At 39.2% G+C, this 19,889-nt stretch overlaps 1 protein-coding gene across 1 annotated transcript in view; it reads right to left on the reverse strand.

Annotated features, from left to right (window-relative positions):
• The window catches only part of Ddx42 (DEAD-box helicase 42), a 35,749-nt gene that overhangs the window by 15,467 nt on the left and 393 nt on the right, over window positions 1-19,889 (reverse strand). Inside the window, exons 2-7 of the mRNA XM_021634299.2 lie at window positions 8,008-8,239; window positions 7,183-7,333; window positions 4,794-4,855; window positions 3,281-3,317; window positions 2,395-2,544; window positions 1,076-1,180 (exon numbers count right to left, since the gene is read on the reverse strand). Coding sequence (XP_021489974.1) covers window positions 1,076-1,180; window positions 2,395-2,544; window positions 3,281-3,317; window positions 4,794-4,855; window positions 7,183-7,333; window positions 8,008-8,228 — 726 coding nt within the window. The 5' untranslated portion in view covers window positions 8,229-8,239. The remainder of the gene's footprint in view (window positions 1-1,075; window positions 1,181-2,394; window positions 2,545-3,280; window positions 3,318-4,793; window positions 4,856-7,182; window positions 7,334-8,007; window positions 8,240-19,889) is intronic.

The raw sequence follows: 19,889 nt of genomic DNA on the forward strand, positions 1-19,889 counted from the left end.
TACACACATACACACCACCAAGTCTTTGAAAACTGGTGTTTTCAAATATGTAGCAACTAATAAGGCAGAAATAAAGCAGTCATTCACACCAGGGTGAATCAGCATATTCTCTCTGCTAGTTGACTATTGAGTAACATACCAACACATTTCAAAGAATATGTGAGTGAGCAACTCAATTTTTTGGTGGGCAATTTAAAGTATTATTCTAAAATTAGTACATATAGTTTTAAAAAGACAATCATTTACTTGAATACTCAAAAAAACCCAAATGATTTTGGTGTGTGCATCCAGGAGAAAGTCTAATCCCTCTGAACTTGATTACAGGTGTTTGTGGGACGCCTAGCTTGTCACATGCAAACATCTGAACTTCAGCCCTCATGTTAAGCAGCAAGCACTCGGCCAGCTCTCCAGCTCCCTCCTCTATTTAGTATTTTAAAGGAGAACCTCACATATAACTTGAAGCAAGGAGTACCTCACATATAACTTGAAGCAAGGAGAACCTCACATATAACTTGAAGCAAGGAGAACCTCACATATAACTTGAAGCAAGGAGTACCTCACATATAACTTGAAGCAAGGAGTACCTCACATATAACTTGAAGCAAATGTATCGTAACTTCAAAACATTCTAACACCTGATCTGCTGTTCACATCTACTATTCTACCTGCTGTCTCTGAAGAGAAGTTTCCCACCCACCTCAGCGCAAAGTTGACTAAATATGCAAAATAAAATATAGGCTGTTGAGAAGACTGGGTAGGAGAAGGCACTTGGGAGTTCTGTCCTCAGGAATGACACTGTGGAAGGAGAACCAACTTCTGCAAGGTGCCCTTGGAAAGATTTACAAGCACACGTATGCACATGCACACACACAGTATTTAAAGGAGGAAATGATAAAACCAAAATAATCTTTATAAAATATCACCTACAGGAATAAAACAATCAAATGAAGACATACAAACCCCAGAGCTAAAATTATTCTTCCTAGAAAACAAATCCAGGGTTACTATCTGAATAAATAATAATTCTAAACCTATACAAACATTAATGTAAGAATGCTTGCTGAACGATTCTTACCCGAAGGTTGAGCTTATGCCGCAGGTCTATTAACTGCTGTGGAGTGAGGTTGGTTATCTCCTCATGTTCATTGTAAAAATTTTTTTCAAATGGTGGATAGTCAATCTGCAGGTCCAATTATTCAAAGTTAGTCTAGAATTCAAGAGTCAATCCTGTAAGTTTGATTTTAGTGTAAAATAATCTTTTACAAATATTATAAAAATAAAGGCATTATTGCTAGAAAGATAATGAAATTATTTATTCTTGACACAAAAGCATAGCCTACAGTTTTTTCCAATTCCTACTTTTAAAACAGACACCAATTTACTTCCCAAAGACAGCTTAGGCTTTAATAACATGCAACAGAACAAGAAATCATTGCAGTGCTAAAGGTCTCAGAGAATACATTTTTTTTAAAGTAATGATTTCACAAATAACATTTAATTATGTTTAGAATTAATTTGTTCATCCAGGTCCAAGCATTTAAAAACATTTTCAACCGTGGGTGGCCTGTAACTGTGTTTAACTCCAGCTTCAGAGAGGTCAGACCCCCTCTTCTGGCCTCCTTGGACACTTCACTCATGTGCACAGAGCATCTCACCACATACACACCTCACTAAAATCGAAAACTCTTTGAGAATGTATGCCACATGTGTGCAGATGCCTGGGGGCTACAAGAGGACATCACCTTCCTCGGAACTAGGTTTATAAACGGTGTGGGCTGCCTGATGGAGTGTGGGTGCTATGAACCCCACTCAGGCCCTCTGAAAAGCAGCGAGCTCTCTTTCCTGCCTAGTCACTTCCCCAGTTCCAAAAAAATAAAAAACTTAAAGCTATGAAGCTGCTTACATAACCTAAAATTAATGACCAAGCCTATTTTTGTTGATTTGTTTTGATTATTTTTTGAGAGAGCATCTTAGTATGTAGCTCAGACTGGCCTTGATAGTGCTGGGATTAGAGGCATGTACGACACTTGGTTTTATGAAATGCTGGGATTAGAAAACAGGCTTTGCGCATGGTAGTCAAGCACTTTAACAACTGAGTTAAATCTCCAGCCCCAACTTCCTTTTTATAGTAGGAAACTGTTTACAGAAAGACTTTTTGGTTTTGAAACAGAGTCTCACTGAGTAAACAAAGCTAAGCTGCAATTTACTCTATGGCCTAGGCTCACCTCAAACTTTTGGCTATTTTCCTGCCTCTGCCTCATAGGTGTTGAGACTACAGTGAGCTAGTTTGTAGACTATTAATCCCTCGTGGAATTTCTGATCTAATCATTTAGCAGAAAGAAAGCCCAAACTATGAAACTGTATCAGTGTGAAACAAAGCAAGAAATGTAATACCTCTGAATGATCAATAGGAGGAAGAGGATCGATAATTTTTTTGGAAGGTGCAATTGGATTTCCATCACTATCATATTCCAGGTTGTCCTCCTCTTCCTCCTGAACCACCCCAGCAGTTGGGTTTTCTGCCATGTATCGAAAATAGGCTTCCTGCAGGAAAGCACAAGAGCACAATCAAATCTAAGTACAATTAAAACCATTTTTACCTTTGTAATTGGTGCACACACAGTGTACCATAAGCTTTCACAGTTTAAACAAATTACTATCAATAAGGAAAGACTTTCACTAGCAATGATTTCCTTTACAATAGCAATACTCAGAATCAATGAGCAAGACAATCACTATACAACAACCTGACTTATTTAACAGAAGTCTTCCTGTTTGTAGGGACATCTTATTACCCTTCCCAGAGCTGAAGAACACATGCTTTGGCTTTACATCAATCCAAGTTTGGAAGTTGATATTGATTACAAAGCTCACAAACCTGGAAAAGTCTATAGTTCTCTATCCCACAACTAAACAACGGAAAAAAGAAGTACTAACGGACACTTATTGATGTTCCATCTAAAATGTAAGAGTCACAAACAACTACTGGAAAAAAGCAAAGGCCAGCAGCAGAACCCACACCACTCTTCACTGGTTTATCAGAGGAAACTTAAAATTTGATTATAAACAAAACAAAACAGAACAAAGTTCATTTTTGTTTTTTCTGTCAACTGACCAAAAATCCCACCTTCAACACGGGGAGGCCATAATGAATAGAGTACTAGCTGGTCACACAGGTATACAAGGAGCAAGTCATTCAGTGAAGGCAAGCTCTAGCCTGTCCCCAGTATAGACTTTGTGGAGTAAAAATAAAAAGTAGAAATACTGCATAGAAACTCACTTGGTCATCTTCCTCTTCAATGTCATCTCGAATACCCCTGGAAAAACAAGCGGAGAAACAAACTTCCCTGCAAATGTTCCACATACCCAGCTTCATACTTATAGCAGATTAGTGTTGAATTCCGTACAGTACAGGAACTCTCAACACTAATGATAACAAAGCAGCAACAAGCACACTGTACATGATCCACCCAGAACATATGTGTGGCTTATCTCTATGAGCTAAACTGTCCCTCTTTGTTCTATGAGATGGTATGGTACTCCTAGAAACATAACATTACTGACTGATGTGAGAAGGAAAACCTAGCTGGGTGGTGATGGCCCACACCTTTATTCCCAGCACTCAGGAGGATCTCTGTGAGCTCAAGGCCAGCCTGGTCTACAGAGTAAGTTCCAGGATAGCCAAGGCTACACAGAGAAACCCTGTCTCAAAACAAACAAAAAAGAAGTAAAGTCTTGAAGATGGGTACCTGAAGGAGCCTAAGCTTTGTCAATATATACAACAAAGATAACAAAGCTGTGTAAAGTATTACATGATAAAAGAAAAACCCTCCTGGATTTGGTATACAGTTGAAAGAAAACCACAATTTATTGTCCCTGTAGCTTCAAGCTCTAGAATAATAGCTTTCAACCAAAACCAGTTATCTTGGGGATAGGAAAAGAAAAACTACATTAATCTTTTTAGGAGTTTGGAATTAAAACTAGTATTTCACATAAAGAACGGAACTTGCTCTATCTCTTAGGAGTCTGCCGCATAAAGTATTATTGCTTACTTCTCACAGTCGCCTCTCTCATCAGAGCCTCTCCCTAGCTCAAGAGCGTTTATTGCTAAGGCAGCCTGCACACAATACTACTAGCACAGGGCAGCTAGGAAGGCTGAACACACAGCAAACATCCAAAGATGACCCAATCTCTATCTGGCATAGAAACCTGGGGAGGGGCCTCAGCAAGACTTACTGCCAAGCACAGAGAGAACGGTTCAAACACGTCTGGCAAAAGGTTTAGGAGTGGATTCAGCAAAGGAAGATTTCTTTTCCAGAAAATAAAGTATTCAAGTTCAGGGTTTGGTTGCTAAAGAGTAACATCACTCTTTAGATGAAGTTAGGTTTTATTTATTCCTAGTTTTTATATAGTTTTATTATATAATCACCATAACTTCTAAAAATTGGCCACATAGGTATTAGCCTATTTATTATTATGAGACGATTGCCAAGACAATGAACCCAAACCTTAGTAACTACACTTCCTTTATCCTCACTATAATTCATTTCCCAATTCCCTGACAATTATTTATGACCAAATACTAGTCTACTAAACAGAATACCTTTTAGCTACTACAAATACAAAGACTTCTGCCACCTTGATATCTAGAGAAATACTCAAGATACAGATATATCTCAAGTAAACATCTTTGTGTACTTTAATATTCTTCCTTTATAAATTTTTATGAATAATCTTTGTGATACTTCGACAATTTCTATGTAACCTTTGTGAGAGTGAAGAAAACAACTTACTTTACATTTTTTCTTTCCTTGTCCTTTTCTTCAAGTCTCTTCATGTCTCTAGCTGCCTGATCCTAATGAAACAAAAGGCTACATGGAGTCATAGCAATTTAAAGCACTGCAAGAGAAATTTCAATACAAACAGTTTATACACTGAAACATGTTCATCACAGCTTTACTTATGTGTTTTGACACTTGCATTTTTATGTAACCTTTCAGGAAGCTTTGACAAATATTTTTCAAAAACAAATATCCAAATGTCTTTTACTATACATAGGATTTCAATTTTTAATTATAATATATGTCATACATACATAAATACATATACATTTGCTAAATACGTAATTCGCCAATAATTTTTGCTAATTTTTCTTAGAAAATAACTTGCTACAGATGTCCCTAAATTCAAGCAAATCAGACTTTCTTTAAAGTGTAGCTTGAAATAAATAGGCCTAGTTAAAACAACAAAACCAAAATCCACCACCATCACCAAAATAAACAAAAAACAAAAGCCAAGGGGGGTGTGTGTGGGGGGAGAATAGGTATATTGAGTTCTGGCTCTTATTTTGAAAGGATGGCTCTGAACTTAAGAGTGATTCTCCCCTCCCCTCCCCTTTTCTTTCTTTCTTTTTTTCCAGCAGCAGCAGCGGTGAGGGTAAGGGTATGTCTTTTTGAGGCAAGGTCTTCCTATGAGGCCTAGGCCTGCCCCCACCTAATGATGCTCCCTCTTCAGCCTGTCTAGTGGTGCAAGTACTGTGATTATAGGCTATGCCACCACATCTGGCCCTTATAGTGATCCTGCCTCCCAACGTGTGGCATTTTTGTTTTTACAAATTTTGAGGGAGGTGGGATGAGTAAGAATAGTGATACAGGCTGGCAGGGGCTAGAGATGCTTCTAAACATTCGCCAACAAGAATAGCCCTAAAGCCCAGCAAGTGGCACACACCTTTAATCCAAGCACTTACAAGGCAAAGGTAGGCATATCTTTGTGAGTTCAAGGCCAGGCTGGTTTACACAGTGAGTTCCAGGGAAGCCAGGGATATACTGTTGTGGATATAAACATGTTTCTGTTTTAATCCCAGGTGTGAGATGTGGGACTGACTCAGATGGTCCACAGCAGCAACAGCAGCAATTTGCCTCATGCAGGCTCTGATAGGAGCTCTTTGCCAGTTGCAGATAGTTTAAATCTGAGGACTCTGGAGAGAGAATAAATGCCAGAGCCCAGAGAGTGTAGTAGAGGCTCCAAGAAAGAACAAGGCTGTTCCTGCTTTCCCCTTGCTGCTCCCTGGTTGCTGCTGTGAGACAAGAAGTTGGAGATCTGGTTGGAGAGATGGCTCAGAGGTTAAGAGCATTAGTTGTTCTTCCAGAGGTCCTGAGTTCACATCCCAGCAACCACATGGTGGCTCACAGCCATCTAGAATGAGATCTCGTGCCCTCTTCTGGCAAGCAGGTGTACATGCAGACAGAACATTGTATACATAATAAATAAATAAATTAAAAAAAAAAAAAGTTGGAGATCTCCTGAAACAAGGATTGGACTGGCTCCAAGGAACCTAACCAGCAGGAAGCAGCTAAGAGAACTGTGCCCCCTCTCCCACTAACCCTTTCTCTCTCCTACCTGATGTTTGGGTGCTGGAAGGGATTGGAATGGAGTAGGGAGAAAAAAGTTTAAAAAATGTAAAAAAAGTTTTAAAAACTAACACCAACAGTAACAGAGACTCTCTCAAAACCAAAAACAAAACAAAATTTTTATTAGGTAATAAAAATTACCTAATCATAAATACTAATAAGGTTGAAAATGTGCTATAAGCTACTAAATTAAAATCTTTGTTATGCTTTCCATAGGACATTCTTATACAATAAAAAAAATGACAATGACAAATCACTGATCTAAGCTGATCCTTTGTTTTATACATTTGGAAGTCAATGCTAGAAAAATGATTTTTTTCCAAAGCCTTTGACGATCAAGAGAATGTGATTTTATCTATTTATTTTAATTTAATTCTATGTATTTGTATGTTTTGCCTGCAAGTATGTTTGTTTATTTATTTATTATGTATACAATGATAATGCTGATAAACAGGAAAGAACAAAACTGCAGAATACAGAACTTTTATCTATGTACAGAGTTCTTTAGGTTTAGCTTCCTTATGAAGTAGGAGTTAATAAATGCTGCATAGACAGCATTCCACTTAAGAATATACTAAGATTATTATAACAAAACACTCATTTAACTATGTTCAAATGTTGCAATTTACTATTCCTGCTATTTAGTGTTTACCTCAGAAAATTCTAAAAACACCAAAATCAAACAAAAAAAAAAAAAAAAAAAAAGAAAAAGAAAAAAAAGGACCTTTGCTACCTATTTCAATCTGCTCAGTATTTTAAGGAACAAACTTGCCTCCACTTCAGCCATGAATGCCTCTAAGGGATCATCATCACTGTCAGAATCTGCTGGCTTGGAATGGAACTGCTGGCGGGTAGGTGAGTTTTCAGCAGGAATATAAGGTAAATCCACATTGCTGGAATCTTCTTCTTCATCTTCAAAATACCTGAAAATTAAAACAGAGACTAGTAAAGTGACTGAAACCTTCACCAACACAACTTTCATTGTGGTATATCACTATGAAGAGAATTCTTGTGAGGTGGTGGTAGTGTATGCCTTTGATACCAGCACTCAGGAAGCAGAACTCTGTGAATTCAAGGCCAGTCTGGTCTACAGAATAAGTTCCAGGACAGCCAGAGCTATACAGAGAAACCCTGTCTCAAAAAACCAGAAAGAATTCTCAGCTGGGTTTGTTGGCACATGTTAGTAAACCAAAGCACTAAGGAGATCAAAGGAGGAGGATCGTGAGCTCAAGGCCAGGTAGGGCTACATTTTGAGATCCTGCTTCAAAAAACAAGTCCACCAAATGCCACATGAATTATATAAAATCTTCAGTAGAGTTTAAGCTTCAGTTGACTCAAACACCAAAATCACATGTTTATTATGTTACCTAGTGATTTGAACACTAATCAGGAAGAAAACTTTCCTAGAATAATATAAGCAAGCATACAATTATTATAGTCCTTAAACAAATTTAAAAGCAACAAATTGTGTGGGGGTGGGGGATCCCAATTCTGGAAATCACTAGTATTACTTGAGAAACAAGATTTTTTTTGCTTCAATTTCTGCCAAAGGAATAAAGAACTCACATTGGTTCAATCACCAACAATTATCACTTACGCATTTTCTTCATCAAAGTTGGCCCGTTTAGATCCAATTTTGTAGAAAGAAGGAAGCTGTGGTGGAGCAGACTTTCCAAATCCAGAAGAAGAGCTGGCTGCCCCAAAGGCACTATGGGACTGCTGTGGCAGTTTGGCTTCCTCCTTCTTCCCAGCACTGATGGCAAAACCTCCAAAGCCAAATCCCCGCTTGGTTCCAGGGCCACCTTTATTCCAGTTCATGATGCCAATGACTGGGGTTAGGAACAAGATGCACACATAGTAATGTGACTTTGTGAACAGGCTCATTAACCTTCCTCTCATTTTCAGTATCTATCCACAAATTTCATTTTTGATGGTACTGCTTATGGTGGAGTACTTGCACCCCAGGTGTGCAGGAGGCCGCAGCACCACATAAACGCTATACCGACCTTCACATACAACCATAGTCACAACCAAATAATTACTTTTCTGTCAAAATATTTAAGAAACCATACTATTATCCATTTTATTGAGATCCCAAACAAAAGGAGTCATTTTATTAAGTTGCCTAGAATACTTTTTATTACAGGGGGTTGTCAAAATGCCCATAAAATATTAACTACTCTGGGACCTTTCATATGGAATAGACATTACAGGACAATCTCCTAATCTTTATTATTATTTATGTGTGTGTGTGTGTGTGTATGTACGTACGTGTAAACATGTGCTCTGGCACCAGTGTGGGGATAAGAGGACAACTCTCAACAGTTTCTCTTCTGTTACCTTGTAGAACCAGAGATTAAAATTCAAATTTATCAGGCCAAGGTATCTCAATGGCCATTAATCTTTGCTTGATTCCCCCCCTTTCTTGTAGTCTAAGTTGGTCTCAAAGTCAGAGTTCCACCTGTCTCTTGAGTGCTATGATTAAAGGTGTGTGCTACCACCCCTGGCATATATATATATATATATATATATATATATTTAGTATTTATTATGTATACAATGTTCTGTCTGCATGTACACCTGCATGCCAGAAGAGGGCACCAGATCTCATTATACTGATTGTGAGCCACCACATGGTTGCTGGGAAATGAACTCAGGACCTCTGGAAGAGCAGCCAGTGCTCCTAACCTCTGAGCCATCTCTCCAGCCCCTAAATATTTTTTCTTAAGAATTTATATTGTACCATAAAACAAACAAACAAACAAAACAAACCTAATGCTTGCTATAACAAAGACTAAAAAGTCAGTCGACTACTAAGACTAAACCTGGTATGGTTGTAGATACCTATAATCTCAGCACTCAGGAGGCTTGGGAGCTCAAGGCCAGTCTGAGCCACATAGAGACTAGTCTCAAAGACACTGCTTCACTGATGGAAAAAAAAGGCAAACGCTATCCCAAACTAAAAGTAGAAATTATCCCTCGGTAATAACATCTGTAAGAATCAAAGAATTAAACTTCAAAGGACAAGATGCTATCTATACACATGTCCCTAAGAGACAGCTAAAGCCCATACATTTATTCAACCATTGCCCACTAGAATACCATTCAGGAAAAAAAAAAAAAAAAACAAAAAAAAAAACAACTGTTTTGAGTATTCTATAGTGAAGGATTCAAATAAAGTGTCCTTGGTATCAACAAAATCAATTTACAATTTTTATTAGTCTTGTCTCCAAAATACCTTTTAAAAATAACGTAATTTACCTAAGTTTTTGAGGAAAGAAAAAAAAAAAAAACAAAAAAGGAACAAAATTTAAAACTATCCGAGGCTGGGCATGGTGACACATGTCTTTATTTCCAGCACTCAGGAGGCTGCAGCAGGTGGATCTTTATGAGTTCAAGGACAGTCTGGTCTACACAGGAGTTCTATGCATGCTCGCGTGTGCACGCGTGTATGCATACACACACACACACACACACACACACACACACACAGTTTTCTTCCCTAGACATAGAATTGTTACATTCATTGTTAATTTTCATGAGTGTGTATATACACACACAAAATTCAAACAAAACAAACAATGTATCGTTACTGACTCTTTACCTGATATACTGTCAATCAATGGCAGTAAATATATCTACTCCTGGTTTATAATATATGTTTTCAAATCCTCTTTATTCCCTTAGCATAAGTTTAAAATGTAATTTAGTCAAGAACACATTCATTCTGAGACTTTAACATTCTAATGATTACTTGCATTTACAGACACGTCTATTACACACTGAGTAAAATGAGGGCACCGAGGTGGGCGGTGTGATTCTATTTATATAAAAGCATATGCTATATACATAGTTAGAACACCATCAAAATGCCAACAGTTGTTTTTCCTGCTTTCCTGTTTACTATTAATAGGGAATAGATATCAAATGTTTATAATAGGTTCTAAAGCCAACGTGGAGTCGAAGAAAATACTTTTTACATTTAACATGATTAAAGGGATCGAGAACAACAGGCTTGTTATTTTTCTGTCTCTATGCCCCTTACATATATATCCTCTATAGGTTGTCTGAACTACCATATAGCATTTAACTGGTTTGGTGTAATATTTAAGGTACCTATTGTCACCCTTAGCTCCAGAAAGAGACTGTTTTCCTTCAATTTTGGCCCTTCCATAAATTTCATTTTGGACTTTTCATAAATGTTCAGCAGCATCACTAACAGTGATCTCAGCAATAGGAAGCCTAGGTATAAGGATCACCTTAGTGAGTTCTAGACTGGCTTGGGGTCAAACATTCCATAAAGGGGTTCCTTTAACCAAGAAATCAATGCAATTTTAGTTGAGACGAAACTTCATGTAAGAAATACAGGCAAGAGCTGGAGAGGTGGCTCAGTGGTTTAGAGCATTGGCTGCTCTTCCAGAGGATCCAGGTTCAATTCCTAGCACCCACATGGCAGCTCACAGCTGTCTGTAACTCCAGTTCCAGAGGATCTGACGTCACTTTGATACACATGCAGGCAAAACACTAACTCACATAAAATTAACAAAAAGTAAAAGCAAAATAAAATTTAATGTCTGATACATATGTACACACACACACACACACATTTTATTATTTTTTTCCTGAGACTTGGTTTGTAACATAGCCTTGGCTGTCTTGGACTATGTAGACCAGACTGGCCTTGAATTCAAAGATCCACCTGCTTCTGCCTCCTGAGTAACAGGATAAAGGTATGTGCCACCGTGCTTGGCTATCTGATAACACATTTTATTTTATGTGATGGTGATGGTTATTTTGCCAGTATGTATGTCTGCATACATACCCCCTACATTCCTGGTGCCTGAAGAGCCAGAGGAAGTGTCAGATCTTCTGTAACTGGATGTATAATGGTTGTAAGGTGCCACATGGGTGCTGGAAATCAAATTTGGGTTCTCTGGAAGAGCAGCCAGTGCTCTTAACTGCTGAGTCATCTCTCTAGCTCGTGATAATACTTTCTTAGTTTACAAGCCTATCCTATTAAGAATTCTTAATAAGTAACAAGATGGACTTTAAATTTTAATTTCATTTTTTCTCACTCTACATTGTAGGGAGCAATGAAGCCCTGAGTAAATGACATTAGCATGCCTATTAAGTGCCACAGTACTTCAGCCATGGAAATGGCAAGGCCCTTCCTTCAGTCAGGTATCCCCACCCCAGTGTGAACAGATAGTATCAACCAACCACAGCTTCACTGTAGGTGACTGATGATGACGGAGCCCGAGCCTGCCTCCTGTGCAGAAGCCCGTACTGAGGCGAGCTAAGCAGCATCTTGGTGCAGCTGTATATAACAAGCCACTGAGCTCCCAGCGGCTATGCCTCCACCAGAGTGCACGGCCCACCTGACCTCAGCTTCTCTGTATGTGTGTCTGTTAGTTCTTCATTCCCTGTTGCCCCACTCACTCAGGTCAATCCCTATAGAGGTCATGGCAGTATATAATATATGCTAACGAACCAAAGAAATCAGAAACAGAAAAAGGACGGCGGAAAGACTGAAAGGTTGATGAGGAAACAAGTATATTTAGATTCTGGTCATCTGCTCAGTGGTAGGGCTGGAGCATGTGCCTAGTATGCACGAAGCTATAGTTTAATCTCAGTAACACAAAACCAAACCAAATAAAGCATAATGTCTTCTTTTTCAAAATTTATTTATTATTTATAGAGCATTCTGCCTGCATGTGTGCCTGCACACCAGAAGAGGGCACCAGATCTCACTATAGGTTACTATGAGCCACCATGTGGTTGCTGGGAATTGAACTCAGGACACCTTTGGAAGAACAGTCAGTGTTCTTAACCTCTGAGCCATCTCTCCAGCCCCACATAATGTCTTCTTACAAAGGAAGAACACTAAGTTTGTGGTGGTTAGAGAGGGGTTCCTGAGTTGATTAGGGGAGAAAGGGTCACAAGTTTTCCTGGAGGTGACAATGACTTTAAGTTTTGAAATATGAAGTAATAACAGATCAGAGAAACGCCCCAGGGACATCATTTTAGAAAAGGCAGAACACACCTACAATGCCATCACTCTAGAGGCCGAGGCAGGAGTAAATGTGAGACCAACTTGGGCTACAAAGTAAAAGTCTATCTTAAACAAGGGAAGGAAAGAAGGCAAGCAAACTTTAATTCAGCCCAAGTTCATACAGAATTCAGTAGTAGTCAAGTGCTGTCCCATTTGTGAGCTCTAATTCTTAAACCAAACATGCTAGCTTTAGTTTCCTTAGTATGCTAAGAGTGTAGCACAGAAAAAAAAAATTTCTTCCTAAAATAATCATTAATTCTAAACAAAAAGGGACAAGTTTCATCTCAGTGTTTTAGAAAGACTGCTTGCAAAACAGCAGAAAAAATTTAACAAGCTTTCTTTTTTTTAAATTTTAGGTTAACAGAGGAAGTAATCTATTTCACCACAGCAGCTTCATATAAATGCCACCATATTTTGATGGCTTTGGTTCCAAAGAGCAGAATCTTGAACAAAGGAAATGACTGGAAGGAAGGAGAAAAAGATAGCAAATATGAACCATTTATTTAAGTACCCAAGGGAGAAAGTCAATAGGATAGCATGGTCAAAAAGTGATAAAAAACAACTTGGGAGGCTTTAAAGATTGGGTAAAGGGTTGTGGTATCATTAACAAGAGATGGAAAATGCAGAGTCATGTGTGGAAATTGGCAAGTATACATTTCATATATGTGGGAAAGCAAAAGGGAGATGCCAAAGAGGAACTGCAGAGAGCAGACATGCAGATCTGAGGGACATATCGAACCTGAGAACACTGATGTGGATGAACTCGGAGAAAGAAGGCATGGTGAGAAGAAGCAATATAAATCTCACAGTATGTCAATATTTAGAAATGGGCAGGAGAGAAGATGCTTGCACGGAGAACTGAGGAATGGAGATTAAAAAACAACAAGTTCCTAACACCCTAATTTTTATTTTGTTGTATGAAGTTTAAAAAGATAAACATTTGTTGTTTAGGCTCTTAAAAAACAATTTGCATTTCCTAAGCAAACACTGAGGGGCTGGAGAGATACCTCTGTGGTTAGAAGCACTCACTGCTCTTCCAAAGGTCCTGAGTTCAACTTCCAGCACCAGCAAGACAGCTCGCAACTGTCTGATGCTGTCTTCTGATGTGCGCACAAAGCATTCATATACGTAAAATACATGAATAAATAAATCCTTTAAAAAAAAAAAAAACTGTTTGAAAAGCCATTCATCGGGGGCCAGAGAGACAGCTCAGCTGTTAAGAGCACTGTCTGCTTTTCCAGAGGTCCTGAGTTCAAATCTCAGCAACCACAAGGAGACTCACAACCATCTGCACTGGGGTCTGATGCCCTCTTCTGGCATGCAGGCGTACATGCAGATAGAGCACTTACACATAAAATAAATAATATCTAAGAAAATATATTAAAAAGAGAGAGAGAGAAAAAGCCATCCACCACTGGTTAACCTAGTCAAAAGGATAAGAATATTTAATATTGGCTGGGCATGGTGATGCACGCCTGTAACCCCAGCACTCTGGGAGGCAGAGGCAGGTGGAGCTCTCTGAGTTCGAGGCCAGCCTGGTCTGTAAAATGAGTCCAAGACAGCCAAGGCTGTACAGAGAAACCCTGTCTTAAAACATTTATCAAACAGCTCTGAAACCTTACCTCTGCCTCCACAAACACTTCTCAAACTGATGACAGAGAAGAAAATGGAACCATTCTGAGGCTTCAGGGCACATATTTTACCACATGGCTTCCTGTACTCAGGTAAACTTCACCAAAAACAAACTCAACAACAAATCCATTTTTAAAAAGAGGGAAGGGGATGCTAGGTGTGGTAACATGTACTTTAATCCCAGCACTTAGAAGGCAGAGGCACGTAGATCTCTGTGCGTTCGAAGCCAGGCTGGTCTACACAGCAAGTCCAGGACAGCCAAGGATTAAACAGAGAAACCCTTCTTGATAAACAAAATTAAATGAATGAATAAATAAACAAACAGAATAAAAAAGATCTTAAGTACAAGACCAGCTTGGTCTACACGGTAAGATATTGTCTCAAAAATCCTATATTACAAACAATGAAGGAAATGTAAATCAAAACAACACATTCATATCAATTAGGATGGTTATTATTGAAAAACAATGGCCTATATCATAATGCCTCAAACAAATCCCCCAGATAACACTTCTATCAAAATATCCTTGAAAGCAAAAGCCCCCCGACCCATCTTGCCAAAACAAAAGCTTCGAAGGCCAAAGCAGTACTGAATGATGCTCAACAGTCACAAAAATAAAGATCAGCACATCACTCACCTTCTGGCTGTCCCAGACAATACTAACCAAACAACAAGTATCCTCAAAAAAGTGCTCAAGAGAAACACATTTGATCATTATGCTATCAACCCACCTGCAGCTGCCACAAGGAAGACAGAAGACAATCAGTTGTATTCACTGTGGATCATCAAAGCTGAAAGGCAACTCTACCCCACCCTGGCCAAGCTCAACAGCCTCATTAGGACTGATGGAAAGAAGGCATTTCCAGGTCTTTAGTATGCTGTCAACAACAGTAGAATCATCTAAATTAAGTCTAGGGATTGAAGGTATAAATCTGGTAAAGAAAGTTTTGGTAGAGATGTAGAGAAACTGGAACCTTTGCACATTACTGGTAGAACGTGGAATGGTTCAGTAGCTGTGGCAATCTGTTTTTCTTCAAAAAGAGCAAGCAGCATCAACCCAACTCGGTGGGTGAGTACTTGCCTAGCTTGAAGACATGAGTTAAATCCCTGGGATCTACAAGGTGGAAACAGAACCAACTCTTCCAAGTTGTGTTCTGAACACACACACACACACACACACACACTATATATATATATATATATATAAACCCTTGGAAATAAACACTACACCAAAATTAACCAGGCCCAAATATATAACTTATATACAGTTAAGAGTTGCCATTCAAAACCTAAGCTGTAAAGCTCCATATTAATTATATGCACTTAGCCACCACTAAAACAAACTGAAATCCATGACAGAATAGAGGGGGAATACATAAAATTTATCCTACTTAAATTCTGTCAATAAATGTTTCGGGATTTTTTCTTTTGGTTGTTGTTAATGAAAAGATGGAATTGGCATATAAGCCAGAAATTCCACTTCTAGATATATACCCCCCAACAAAAGCAAAGTCCACTTACGTCCACAGCAACATTAATAGCAATAGGCAAAAGGCAGCAGCCACCCAGGCATTCATTGACAGAGGAACAGTTAAACAAAATGTTACATATATACATACAAGAGAGTATTATTTGGGTTTTAAAAGAAAATCCCAGGCACAGGATGAAATGCATAGTTCACTGGTGTGGCACTTGCCTGGCATAGGTGAGGCCTAAGATCCCTCTCAAGCACTGGGAAAAAAACAAAACAAAACAAAACAAAACAAAACCCCAGAAACGTTTACAAACTAAAACACCTCATTTGAAAAAAGAAAAATTAACCCATATAGCATAATCAATTCAAGCTGGATCTTGGTAGTACTAGCCACTGTTAATTCCGAGCACTGACTTTCGGCCATGTGCTTCCCCCAACACTATGAAGCACATAGGGAAGTACCTACGCAGATGTCATGAAGTCTTCTTTCCACCTTCACCTCCACCACAACGCCCCAACGCCCCAACAACTGTGACAGCTATCAAGCCCACAGCACTACTAGATGTTACAGCAAAACATATGGACTGCTTATTTTGTGTCAGGTAGTTTTTTGGCTCAGAGGATACAAACATGGACTCAGAAAGCCCTGGGGGAAGGAGGAACTGGAGAGATGGCTCAGGTTAAGAGCACTCACTGCTCTTCCAAAGTCCTGAGTTCAAATCCCAGCAACCACAAGGTGGCTCGTAACCATCTATAGTAAGATCTGGTGTGCAGGCAGAATGTTGTATAAATAATAAATAAACCTTAAAAAAAAAGGCTCTTCAATGTAGCTTCAATGCAGTGGGGGGGGGGGGAGTTGCACTCATCATTCAATTTCAGACAGTAAAAAGACTATGAAATGAAAGCAAGCAGGGTTAAGACAAGCAGACAAGTAAAAGGACTCACTGAGGTAAATGACAATTAATAAGGCAATAGTTCCCATAACACTGTTTCAGGAATGTCTGTTGTACTAGAAAAGTCATGGGATACACATAATAGAAGCTCCATCTACAACTAGCAAACATTCCATAATAGTGACTTTTATGTAGAAAAATATGAAATGAAGAATGAGACAAAATGAAATTTTACTTCGCTTGGCAGAACAGCATTGTGTCTGTTAACATATGAAACCAAGGAAAGTCACATCAAAGCACAGACACTCAGCAAAACCATCTTCTTCCAAGTACCACTTTATGCTTCTGTCACTGGCTTCAATTCAGTGGCCTTCAAAGTTACTCAGACTGGAATCTGCCACACTGTGGCAGTAAATGACTTTAACCACTCACATTGCCCAGGGTTTCCGCACACGCACTTCCCAAAGAAAACCAAGCAGCCCGCTAGAGTTCTTGCTTCTACTTGGATTCCCTCACACTAACTCAGTTACTGACCCACCAAGGCACTTTTTACCTGCACAGCTTATTTGAATACGAATTCTAGCCCATCAACATGAAGATGATTTCTCTAGAAAGTGGCATTTCTGTCAGATTCTTTTTGTTTTTTAAACACCTGACATTGTGTTATTTCTTTTTTTAAGTATAATTTAGTTTTTGAATTTTTATTATTATTACAATTTATTCACTTTGTACTGTGTTATTTCTTAAACACTGTATATTTCATGATTTGATACTGAACTTTAATTTCTTAGATCTTCAAGAGCAGACACTCATTATTCATGCTTAATAAGCAAGAGTCCCAAAAGAGGAGCTACAACTTGAATGAGGAGGCTAACTGAAGATGTTATGAAGTCTTGTTTGGTGTCTGGGTACCAAAGTGTAATGTTTTAGTAAGAAATCTTAACAGGATTTTAACACTAGCTGGCTATATCCAAACACCAGGACTGCCACTAATAACATGAAGCTCAAAGATGTTATTTAGCGCTCTGAGCTCGAGATTTTCCACTAATAACATGAAGCTCGAAGATGTTATTTAGCGCTCTGAGCTCGAGATTTTCCATTTGCAAAACAGTGAGAATAGCACAGACCTTAAGACTTGGAGTAAAAATCTGAGTTAACGGGAAAAAAGTGTGGCGACCCATGCCTATAAACTCAGCACCCAAAAGGCTCACAAAGAGGAGCCTGTGAGTTAGGCTACACAGTGAGTTATAGACCAACACGGCCTACAGAATGAGACTCTGTCCCGAATTCAATAAATAAAAAAATCAAAGCAATAGATTTACCGAGGCATGGTAACATAATGCCCAACACACATCTGCAAACATTTCTCCAGAAATCAATCTCTTCATTGGTAAATTGATAATATAAAATCTCTTAACTCAGATTCACATTCAAGTGTCACACAGCACTCAAGATATCGTAATCACCCACATAATTACAAGTGGGTAAGTTTCAGAAGAGAGCTACAGTGACAGCTGGTTAGTATCTACTCTACTTAATAACCTGCTTAATAAGGATATCTTAAACACAACAGAGCCAGTTACTTCTTTAATGATTTAATAGGAAATTGTAACAGAACAGTAAATAGCTATATTCAAATTCTAATTTTGTCACTTTCTTTAATGTAATGAACAGCTGCTAAAGACACCCAAGCATTTCATCACATTCCAAACCTTAAAAAGTGAGTGCTGGTTGAGAATTGTCTTTGAAGCATTCCTTTCCTATCAGTTTTAATGAAGCCAAGGACAATTTGTACCTTTGAAATTGATAGGACACAAATCTGAAGCGTATTCCTTCATAAAGCACACCATGTTATCAGTCTAGAATCACAGTGAATGTATTACAATGTAAGCCACATTTATCACCCCTCTGCTCAGATAACCCCATTTCATAGAGTGAAGATGGAATCTTCAAAACAGTCTACATGACCCTGGCTGTTTTGGTTTCCCCTCTTCTTCCCTGGTCTTATCACCTGTAATTCCCTTATTTGCTAAATGCTACAAACACACTACTCCTCCAACAAGCCCAGCTCTGTTCTCGAGGCCTTGATGATTGCTGTCCGCTTCTCCAGAAACCTCCCTGCGTAGACTCCCCTACCATCTTCTAGCCCCAACGAGCTCCCAGACCACTCTATTGCAAAGTGCAGCTTCTCTCACTCCTCCCTGCAGGCACAGATTACTCTTCTTCATACCACAAAGCACACATGTGTCTCTTAGTCCTTATCAGAAGGTTTCATGAGGGGCCTGGTGAAATGGTTCGGTGGGTAAAGGGTCATGACACCAAGCCTGACCTGAGTTCCATCCTGAGGTTCAACATGGTGGAAGGAGAAAAATCGACTGACTCCCACAGGTTGGCCTCTGACCTCTCTATACATAAATAAATAAATACATGTAAAAAGTGTATTTAAAGACTTTCATGAGGGCAGGGGTCATAGACTTAATACTTAAGCAATGCAAGAGAGATGTTGTGCAGATGTGACAACTAAATTTTTTTTTTTAAATGACTCACATTAGGCCATGTAATTCTCCTTCTAGGTAAAGAAAAACAACATTTTCACCTCTGGAACAAGAAATGTTTGTATCAAACTTACTGCTCACTTTCTACCTGACAGAACGGAACTGGGCTTTACAAAGTTTAAGCGAATTAAGACATAGTCCCTGCTGGGCGGTGTTGGACCATGTCTTTAATCCCAGCACTCGGGAAGCGGAGGCAGGTAGATCTCCAGCGAGTTCGAGGCCAGCCTGATAAACAAAGCGAGCTCCAAGACAGCCAGAGCTACACAGGGAAACCCTGTCTCGAAAAACAAACAAACAAACCACCAACAACAAACAAAAAGACAGACCCTGCCGTTCAGGACGTGTGTATGTATAGTAGACAATACAGAAATACTATTTGCAAAAATAAATAAATAAGTAAATAAATAAAAACAATACGCCGGGAAGTCACAGGAAACGACAGCCTAAAGGAGTAGGGGCAAAGGGGGAAAAGCTGACATAAAAGCTTATACATGCCTCCACACTCTGACTAGTATAATTTTTCCTTATGTTTCTGGTACGTGCTTGCAAATCCACATAATTATTTACTCACACCGGGTAGGCTCAAGTAGGCCGCAAAAAGTTTGTAACTATGGTGATGCTAATCATGATCTACTCAAGGTTTCACACAGATCAGTGACTTTTCACAGCCTTCGAATCCGTCAACTTCCGCTGCCGTAGAAGCCTGGTTGCGAGGCTGCAATCGCCAACAGCCGCCTACCGGGACCAACACACTTCCCCCGGCTCTCACAGCCTCGGAGCCCAGCACCCTGAAAATCCCTTCCCGTAGCCCATCAGGCACCGCCTCCGGAAAGCCGCCAAGTGGGCCTCGTTCAGACGCGCGAGGAGCGGAC

The sequence above is a fragment of the Meriones unguiculatus genome, chromosome 7, assembly GCF_030254825.1.
Source record: "Meriones unguiculatus strain TT.TT164.6M chromosome 7, Bangor_MerUng_6.1, whole genome shotgun sequence".
Taxonomy (NCBI): domain Eukaryota; kingdom Metazoa; phylum Chordata; class Mammalia; order Rodentia; family Muridae; genus Meriones; species Meriones unguiculatus.